General features: G+C 44.7%; 1 protein-coding gene and 1 pseudogene across 1 annotated transcript in view; one reads left to right on the forward strand and one right to left on the reverse strand.

Annotated features, from left to right (window-relative positions):
- Positions 1 to 80: 80 nt before the first annotated feature.
- The window catches only part of Kdm4a (lysine (K)-specific demethylase 4A), a 47489-nt gene continuing 37457 nt past the window's right edge, over positions 81 to 10112 (forward strand). The window contains exons 1-3 of the mRNA XM_013016978.1: positions 81 to 252; positions 4259 to 4373; positions 7055 to 7248. Of these exons, the coding sequence (XP_012872432.1) occupies positions 212 to 252; positions 4259 to 4373; positions 7055 to 7248 (350 nt within the window). The 5' untranslated portion in view covers positions 81 to 211. The remainder of the gene's footprint in view (positions 253 to 4258; positions 4374 to 7054; positions 7249 to 10112) is intronic.
- On the reverse strand, positions 5332 to 5850 carry LOC105986182 (annotated as a pseudogene).

Below are 10112 nucleotides of genomic sequence, written 5' to 3' on the forward strand. Positions count from 1 at the left end.
CCTGAGTAGCAAGGATTGCAGGCATGAGCCACCAGCACCCAGCTTATCTGACTTTTATTTTTTGTGTTCTCTGTAGGTTGTTCCTCCCAAAGAATGGAAGCCAAGAGCATCCTATGATGACATTGATGACTTGGTCATTCCCGCACCCATCCAGCAGCTGGTGACTGGACAGTCTGGCCTCTTCACCCAGTATAACATACAGAAGAAAGCCATGACTGTTCGGGAGTTCAGAAAGATTGCAAACAGTGATAAGTGAGTAGAATTCCTTTGGGTGGGGGTGGGGGCAGTACTGAGGTTCAAATACAGGGCCTGGGCACTGTCCCTTAGCTTTTTCTCCTCAAAGCTGGTTAATTGGAGATAAGAGTCTCATGGACTTTCGTGCCTGGGCAGGCTTCAAACTGATCCTCAGATCTCAGTCTTCTTTTTTTGGAAGTATAGGGGTTTGAACTCAGGGCTTTGTGCTCTCTAGATAGATGTGTTACCACTTAAGCATATCCCCATCCTTGTTTGCTATAATTATTATTCTAATACAGTCTCATATTTATGTCCAGACCAACTTAGATGGTGTCTTTCTATTTATGCTTCCTACATAGCTAGGATCATAAGTATTGACTATTATGCTCAGCTTTTATTGATTGACATGGGGTCTTAGAATACCCATCTTCCTGATTTTTGCCTTTCAAGTAGCTAGAAATACAGGGATGAAGAAAATTGTGCCTGGCTAAATTTGTCTGTATTGTTTTTTTTTGTTTTTGTTTGTGGTGTTAGTACTTGGACTTGAACTCAGGGTCTATCAGTCTTTTCACTCAAGGCTGGCTCTCTTCCACTTGTGCCACATAGCTCCACTTCATTTTTCATTGGTTAATTGGAGATAAGATTCTCAGACTTTCCTACCTGGACTGGCTTTGAACCTTGATTCTATGACTCAGCCCCTTGAGCAGCTAGAATTCTAAGAATGAGCTATTGATACCTGGATAGTCCATATTCTGGTATAAAGTAATCTATTTTTTCCTACCAGAAGTAAAATAATTATATGGGCTTTTTTTTTTTTTTGAAAAAAAAATTTTTTTTTAGGTCCTAAAGATTGAATGCAGGGCCTTGTATAAGCTAGGCAGTTATTTGTACAGGCTAGGCAAGTACTCAACCATTGAGCTAGATCCACCGCCAGCTCTAGAAAAAGAAGAATTTCCTGGCTCTGGCAAATTATATAGTTACACAGGAGAAAGTTGGAGGTGGTTGGGAAAAGAACTTTTTCCAGATTTGTTGATATACCTTGCTTGTCAAAAAGTGGCCTTGGTAGTTCCCCTGGGGATCCTGTCTTCAGAAACATAAAGATTTTCTGTACTCATTGGCTACAGTCTCAAATCTGTTCTTTTTCTTTTTTTTTGTGCCATTCCTGGGGCTTAAACTCAGGGCCTGGGTGCTATCCCTGAGCTTTTGTGCTCAAGGCTAGTACCCTACCCTTCTATTAGAACCAGAACTCCACTTCCAGCTTTTTGGTGGTTAATTGGAGATAAGTCTCCTAGAAGCCAGGCACTGGTGACTCACGCCTATAATCCTAGCTACTTAAGAGGCCTCTTGAGTTCTGAGGATCATGGTTCAAAGCCAGCCCTGTCTCTTATCTCCAGTTAACCACCAGAAAACCAGAAGTAGTGCTGTGGTTCAAGTGGTAGAGAGCTCGCTTTGAGCTGAAGAGCTCTGGGACAGGGCCCAAGCCCAGAGTTCAAGCCCCATGACTACCACCATTTCTGCCCAGGCTGGCTTTGAACCATGATTCTCAGATCTCAGTCTCCTAAGTAGTTAGGATTACAGGTGTGAGCCACGGGTGCCTCGATTCTTATCTGTCAGCTTCTGACTAGCTAGGATTACAGATGTGAGTCACCCATTATTACCCAGCTTTCATTTTTTTTTAAATCTAGTTTTATTGTCAAGGTGTGATGTTCAGAGGGGTTACAGTTACATATGTAAGGTAATGAGTACATTTATTGTCAAACATTGTTATCCTCTCTTTTGTTTTTCTCCCACTCATTGTTTTGACATTAACAGGTGTGAATCCATATGGCTACCAAGCAAGTTGCCATTTTGTATCACTCCATACTTTGCCAGTATGTTATCTGAAAATGTCTTTAGCCTGTGCTGTTGTATACGGTCTTTTTTTTTTTGGATTCTCAACCTCAGACTCCCAGAGAGCAGTTTTTGTGTTTTCTTCTTTTGGTTTTGACTGCTTCTTAATCATTATTATCAGATCTTCTTACTTCCCTTTTTGCTCTGCAGTTTTGAGTTTGCACAGGGATGGCTGTCTTTCCCTTGCTTCATTTCCTGGGTCTTTCCCTTCTACTCATGTCTCTTTTTTTTTGGTCATTCCTGGGGCCTGAACTCTAGGCCTGGGCGCTGTCCCTCAGCTCTTCAGCTCAAGGCAAGCACTCTATCACTGAGCCACTTTCCCAGCCCCTACTCATGTCTCTTTTGCAGCCTGTCCTATGAGCTAGAGCCGAGTACAGCTCACACTGTTCACTCTTCTGTGCTTAGTATCTCTCTCACTTCATAGTGCCACTTCCAGTGAGCCACAGCACCACTTCCAGCTTTTTCTGCTTATGTGGTGCTGAGGAATCAAACCCAGGGCCTCATGCATGCAAAGCAAGCACTCTACCAACTGAGCCACCTTCTCAGCACCCATAATAATTTTTTTTTTGTCGGTTGTGGGGCTTGAACTCTGGGCCTGAACGCTGTCCTTCAGCTCTTCAGCTTAAGGCTAGTGCTCTAGCCCTTGAGCTACAGCGCCACTTCTGGTTTTCTGGTGGTTTATTGGAGATAAGAGTTTCACGGACTTTCCTGCCTGGGCTGACTTTGAACCGTGATCCTCAGATCTCAGCCTCCTGAGTAGCTAGGATAACAAACGTGAGCCACCAGGGCCTGGCCCATAATAACTTTTTATTTATTTATTTTGCCCGTCATGGGGCCTGAACTCTGGGCCTGGGCGCTGTCCCTCAGCTCTTCAGCTCAAGGCTAGTGCTCTACCACTTTGAGCCACAGCGCCACGTCCAGCTTTTTCTGCTTATGTGGTGCTGAAGAATCGAACCCAGGGCCTCATGAATGCAAGGCAAGCACTCTACCACTGAGCCACTTTCCCAGCCCCCCATAATAACTTTTAAATGGGTAGTTTTTTGTTTTTTTTTGGTCAGGGGGCTTGAACTCAGGGCTTTTGCTCCAGGCTAATGCTCTATCACTTTGAGCCACAGCTCTACTTCCAGTTTTCTGGTGGTTAATTCCAGATGAGAGTCTCATGGACTTTCCTGACTGGAATGGCTTTGAACTGTGTTCCTTAGATCTCTGCCTCCTGAGTAGCCAGGCATGAGCCTAGCTAAATGGGTAGCATTTTAAAAAATAAGGAGTAGGAGTACTAGCCTGGAGCTAAAGAGCTGAAGGACAGTGCCCAGGCCATGAGTTCAGCCCCATGACCAACAAAATACAATAAAATATGGAGTAAATTCTCAGTAGGTGATTATAAGTTTGAAGAATGCAGATTTTTTTCTGTAGCTTTTGTCTATATCAGGTATGTATGTATATATGCATGTGTATATATACATACATATCTATGTGGATTTTACAAGTATTTGAAATACAAACTATATGTATATTGTTTTTATTTTTTTTTATTTTTTATTTTTTGTCAGTGGTGGGTCTTGAACTGTGGGCCTGAGTGTTATCCCTGAGCTCTTCAGCTCAAGCGAGCATTCTACCACTTGAGCCACATCACCAGTTCTGGTTTTCTGGTAGTTAACTGGAGATGAGTCCTTTCTAGGCTGGCTTTGAACCGTGATCCTCAGATCTCAGCCTCCTGAGTATATCTTGCTAAGTATTTTTCCTATTTTTTTTTTTTTCCCAGACCTAGGGCTTGAACTCAGGGCCTGGGCTCTGTCCTTGAACCTGAGCCACAGTGCCACTTCTGGCCTTTTCTGTTTATGTGGTACTAAGGAATCAAACCCAGGGCTTCAAGCATGCTAGGCAAGCACTCTACCACTAAGCCACATTCCCAGCCCCCTTAAACTAGTTTAACTCAGGTGCAGGACCTGGGTGTGTGTGTGGGGGGGGGAGTGGATATTGAGGGAGGCACTTCCATTAGAGTTTTGAAAGCCAAGATTAGCTATCATTTAGTCCAAATGTCTTGATGTTCTTGCCTTAACATGGTTCATAATGCCTACTGAATTTATTCAGTGGCTAATTCTTTTGTGTTGTTTGTTTGTCTTGACTTTGAAAGGTATTGTACCCCACGCTACAGTGAATTTGAAGAGCTTGAGCGAAAGTACTGGAAAAACCTCACATTCAATCCTCCCATTTATGGCGCGGATGTCAATGGTACTCTCTATGAAAAGGTGAGGCTCTCTCAAATCTTCCTGCTACGGTTTTTGAAAATTTGCAACATAATACCAGCCTTTGTGTCTAGCACTTAGTAGGTACTTAAAAGCTGCTTGGTGCATTAGTAGATTAACAAATGAATGGTCTGCCACCAACTGATTTGCTATTCTCACTTAATTTTGCATGTGACTGAACTTTATTTCTCCCACTGTACATGTGAAATAGATGATCTGGTATTTTTTTCAAGGGCTGTGAGCATAGTCTGTGGGAGGTAGAAGATGAGTTCTTGAAAGAGTGGGGTGGATTGCAGAAAATGAAATGATGGGGGAGAAGCCATGTGCTTTCTGCAGAAAAAAGATCCCTGACTAATCTAATGAAAGGAGTATATATTTAAGAAGAGAGACATATTTAGATTTTCAGTACTCTCGAGCAGAAACTATTTTAACTGCTTGCATTGGCTTGGGGTGTTGTGCTTTATGGGGTAGAGAATTGCCTTCCTGTAGAAGGGGGAGTATTTGAGACTGCATTTGGATGATTTAGACAATCTGTAGGGCTTTTGAGGTATTATCTCTCTGATCAATTCTAACCGTTTTAGAAATTATTGGAAGAAAGGAGTTTCAGCAGTGCGTGAAGTGTGGTCGTAACAATTGCTTTGGATGGTGGGAAGTCATACTTTGTAGAGATAGATGACAGAAAGGACCTGGGCTAGGGAGGTGGAAAAGCAGGGCATGGTAATCTGGAACCTGCTTACAGGAAGGGGCTCACAGCTGGCCATTGTAACTCAGGGAAAAGAAACTGTAGACTTTGTGTGATGACACTGCCCCGTAGGAACTGGAGCTAAAAGCCATGAGACTGTTACAGTTAATGCTTTGCTTTCCATACTTGTTGTTAAGACAGCTCTTGGTTTGTAACCCAGGCTCACCTTCAACTTTCTTTGTATATAACCCAGGCAGGCCTTGAACTTGATATCCTCTTGTGGGAAAAAAATGTATATTTATAATTTGCCAGCTGGATTCAGTTTAGATGATTCCAATTTTGTTGGCAACATCTAAAGCATCATAATCAGGAGCCAGTAGAACATATGCCTTCTTCTTTCCATCAGGTGTGATCAGGGTATTGACCTTAGCCACATCAATGTCATACATAGAGCTTCTTTACAGCCTGTTTGATCTGATGCTTGTTGGCCTTAACATCCACAATGAACACAAGTGTGTTGTTGTCTTCTATTTTCTTCATGGCTGACTCAGTGGTCAGGGGGAATTTGATGATAGCATAGTGGTCAAGCTTGTTTCTCCTCGGAGCACTCTTCCAAGGGTATTTGGGCAGTCTTCAGAGCCATAGGGTCTTGGGCTGCGGGAATCTGGGTGAAGTGCGGATCTTCTTCTTTTTGTGGCTGTGGACACCTTTCAGCACTGCCTTCTTGGCCTTCAAAACCTTTTCCTTGGCTTCGGCTCTAGAAGGGGCAGGAGCTCCCTTCTTTGCTTTCAGCGCCATCTTGGTGAAAAGGTCTGAGCTTCTTTTGCTCAAGGATAGCACTCTGCCACTTGAGCCACAGTGTCACTTCCAGCTTTTTCTGTTTATGTGGTACTGAGGAATCGAACCGAGGCTTCATGCATTTTAGGCATGCACTCTACCACTAAGCCACATTCTTAACCCACTTCTGGCATTTCCTGAGTACTTTTATTGGAAATAAAGAGTCTCACAGACTTTACTGCCCAGATTGGCTTCAAACTGAGGTCCTCAAATCTCAGCCTCCTGAGTAGCTAGGATTACAGGCATAAGCCACTAGTCTCCAGCTGTTTTTTAGTGCTAAGGAACCATGTCAAATACAAGGCTTGAACTCTGGGCTTTGGTGCTGTCCCTGTGCTCTTCAGCTCAAGGCGAGCGCTCTACCTGAGTCACAGTGCCACTTCCGGTTTTCTGGTGGTTTATTGGAGATAAGAGTCTCACAGATTTTCCTGCCTGGACTGGCTTTGAACTGTGATCCTCAGATCTCTGCCTCCTGAGTAGCTAGGATTACAGGCATGAGCCACTGGCACCCAGCTAATACAAACCTTTTGGTTTCTTTTTTTTTTCTCTCTCTCTTGTTTTTTTTTTTTTTTTTTGCCAGTCCTGATGCTTGAACTTAGGACCTGGGCACTCTTCCTATGCCTTTCTTTCTGTGCTCAAGGCTAGTACTCTTGAGCCACAGTGCCACTTCTGGTTTTTTTTGTCTATATATGTGGTACTGAGGAATTGAACCCAAGGTTTCAGGCATGCACTCTATCACTAAGCCACATTCCCAGCCCAACATGCCTTTTCTTGAGCTATACCAACTGAGCTATATTCTCAAAACCTGGGCCCTACCCTACCCTTGAATTCTGGGCTTAGGCCCAGTCTCTGAGCTCTTCAGTTCAAGACGAGCACTCTACCACTTGAGCCATGATGCCACTTCCGGTTTTCTGGTGGTTTATAGGAGATAAGAGTCTCACAGTCAAAAAAAAAAAAAAAAAGTCTCACAGTCTTTCCTGCCCAAGCTGGCTTTGAACTGTGATCCTCAGATCTAAGCCTCCTGAGTAGCTAGGATTACAGGCGTAATCCACCGGCACCAACGGGTGCTGAACTTTTGATGGTATTCCTTATGTTGGCTGGCCATGAAAGCTCACCTGAGGCCTCTCCATGCAAATGTAACCTGTCTGGACTATCATTTGCTTGGCAGCATGTGGATGAGTGGAATATTGGCCGGCTGAAGACAATCCTGGACTTGGTGGAAAAGGAGAGTGGCATCACTATTGAAGGTGTGAATACCCCATACCTGTACTTTGGCATGTGGAAGACATCTTTTGCCTGGCATACAGAAGACATGGACCTCTACAGCATCAACTATCTGCACTTTGGGGAGCCCAAGTCCTGGTAAAGGCAGCCTGCACTTGTTCCTGGCCTTCTGGCCTTCCATGCACACAGGAAGTACCTAGGGTGGTTGAAATGAGGATTCTGGTACTTTAGACTTGGGGTAGAGCTGGTATTCCACCGTTGAGATGAGCTTTCAAGCCTTTTTTTTTTTTCCCCAGCCCCCAGGGCTTGAACTCAAGGCTAGTAAGCTATCACTATGAGCCCCAGCTGCCACTTCCCATTTTAAGGTAGTTAATTGGAGATAAGAGTCTCAGAGACTTTCCTGCCTGGGCTGGCTTCAAACTAATCCTCAGTTCTCAGCCTCCTGAATAACTGGGATTACAGGCTTGAGTCCACAGCACCCAGCTTCAGGTCATCATTTTAGTAGCAAGGTTTTATTTGGCTAAGCCAGTACTCTGCTACACTCCTACCTCTTTTTTGTGTATGTGTTTTTAAAGTTTCTTTTTTTTTTGGGGGGGTCCAGTTGTGGGGCCTGAGCTCTGGGCCTGGGCGCTGTCCCTCAGCTCTTCAGCTCAAGGCTAGCACTCTACCACTTGAGCCACAGCGCCACTTCCGGCTTTTTTCCTTTTTGCTTATGTGGTGCTGAGGAATCGAACCCAGGGCCTCATGCATGCAAGGCAAGTGCTCTACCACTGAGCCACCTTCCCAGCCCCTAAAGTTTCTAATTGTTATTATAAAGGTGATGTACAGAGGGATTACAGTTGCATAAGTCAAGTCAAGTATACATTTCTTTTTGGACAGTGTCACCCTTCCCTCGCACTCTCTCTCTGTTTTCCCCTCCCTTCCTCAGCTACACATTGTACAGTTCACGGTCCACATAATTTCTAGCGAGTACCACTGCTGCATTTGTTCACCCTTTGTACTAGCCTGTCCACTGCTTTCCTAACTCATTCTTCTAAATAAGCCCGAGGCATTTCTTAGAGGCAGACTTTCAAGACTGGAATCAGTTCTTGAGATGACAGAAAGCTTTCATTTTCTCTAGGAAAAACCAATTGCTGGGCAGCAGTGTGTTTAATAGAGGAGGGGGATCCACAAATCTACTCCGCCGTTTCCTGGTATCCCAATACTGGTAACAACCAGTCTTTTTTTTTTTTTGGGTCCAGTCGTGGGGCCTGAACTCTGGGCCTGGGCGCTGTCCCTCAGCTCTTCAGCTCAAGGCTAGCGCTCTACCACTTGAGCCACAGCACCATTTCTGGCTTTTTTCTTTTTGCTTATGTGGTGCTGAGGAATCGAACCCAGGGCCTCGAGCATGCAAGGCAAGCGCTCTACCACTGAGCCACCTTCCCAGCCCTGGTAACAACCAGTCTTGCCAGGAGATGGCGATTCACTGTGTTCTCTCTCCATACTGCCTGTCCATAAAATGCTGAGCCTCAGCATTTTAATGACTATGTTGCTGGCGATGATGATGATCAAGACTTATGAAGCACATCCTCAGAGCAAATGGAAAGCAGAAAGTGAAAAGCAACCATACTGTGGCAGAAAAGTTTTGAAGAGCAAGTCATGGCTCTGAGGTCTGCCAGAGACCTAGATGAGGACATGTGGGGTGGGCTGGAGGGGTGTTTGGGGATGGGAGCTAGGGAAGTGTGGCCAGCCTGCTGGAACAGTAGCAGAGTTACTTGATAAAGAAGACCCTTGCACACAAATCCACTGGTGCTGTGTTCAGGCTGAGAAATGAGCCATCAGGGAAATTGTATTGGTTTGGATTTACTTTTTGAACATATTAAGCCACATCCATTCCCCTGGGTAATGTAATGTTGAGGAAAGAAGCCTTTTATACCCATACTTATTTAAACCATCAAGCCATTGTCCCTGGCCATTGTCTCACTAGAGGGCTTGGCTTGTACAGTTTGCCATTGTTCTCTTGAATCTTCATCATTGTTTATTCTAAAGTTCCCTGCCACTGGATTTCCACTGATTCATCCAGATGTTTGGGGCAGTAATTGAGTACTTACCGATCATGTGCAAGATCCTGAGTTTAATCCTCAGGACTACATGAAAGTAAACGAAGGAAAAGAGATGGTTTAGTTACTGTGTATTCTTTTTTTTTTTGGTTGTGGGACTTGAACTCTGGGCCTGGGCGCTGTCCCTCAGCTCTTCAGCTCAAGGCAAGCACTCTTATCTCTTAAGTCACAGCGCCACTTCCAGTTTTCTAGTGGTTTATTGGAGATCAGAGTCTCACAGACTTTTCTGCTTGGGCTGGCTTTGAACCATGATCCTCAGATCTCAGCCTCCTGAGTAGCTAGGATTACAGGCGTGAGCCACCAGCGCCCTGCTAGTTACTGTGTATTCTTTCTTGGTCATTTGAAATCGAAGTTCCAGAGACTTCTGATGAATGTCAAAGAGTTTTTTTTGGGGGGGTCGGGGTACTGATGCTGAGACTTAAACTCATGGCCTTGTCCTCTTTCTTAGCTTTTTCATCAACGCTGGCACTCTACCACTTGACCTACACCTCCACTTACTGCTTTTGGGTAGTTAGTTGGAGGTAAGAGTCTCAGATTTTTCTGCACAGGCTCACATTGGACCTTGATCCTCAGATCTCAGCCTCCTGAGTGGCTAGAATTGTAGGCATTGAACCATCAGTGCCCAACTCAAAGACCTTTAGGTGACACTTTCCTCAACTCTGTTCTATTTCATAAGGGAACTGTTTGGGTTAGAGTTTTTTTTTTTTTGGTCCAGTCATGTGCCTGAACTCTGGGCCTGGGCGCTGTCCCTCAGCTCTTCAGCTCAAGGCTAGCGCTCTACCACTTGAGCCACAGCGCCACTTGCGGCTTTTTTTTTTCTTTTTGCTTATGTGGTGCTGAGGAATTGAACCCAGGGCCTCAGGCATGCAAGGCAAGTGCTCTACCACTGAGCCACCTTCCCAG

This window comes from Dipodomys ordii, unplaced genomic scaffold (assembly GCF_000151885.1).
Source record: "Dipodomys ordii isolate 6190 unplaced genomic scaffold, Dord_2.0 Scaffold33, whole genome shotgun sequence".
NCBI classification, from domain to species: Eukaryota; Metazoa; Chordata; class Mammalia; order Rodentia; family Heteromyidae; genus Dipodomys; species Dipodomys ordii.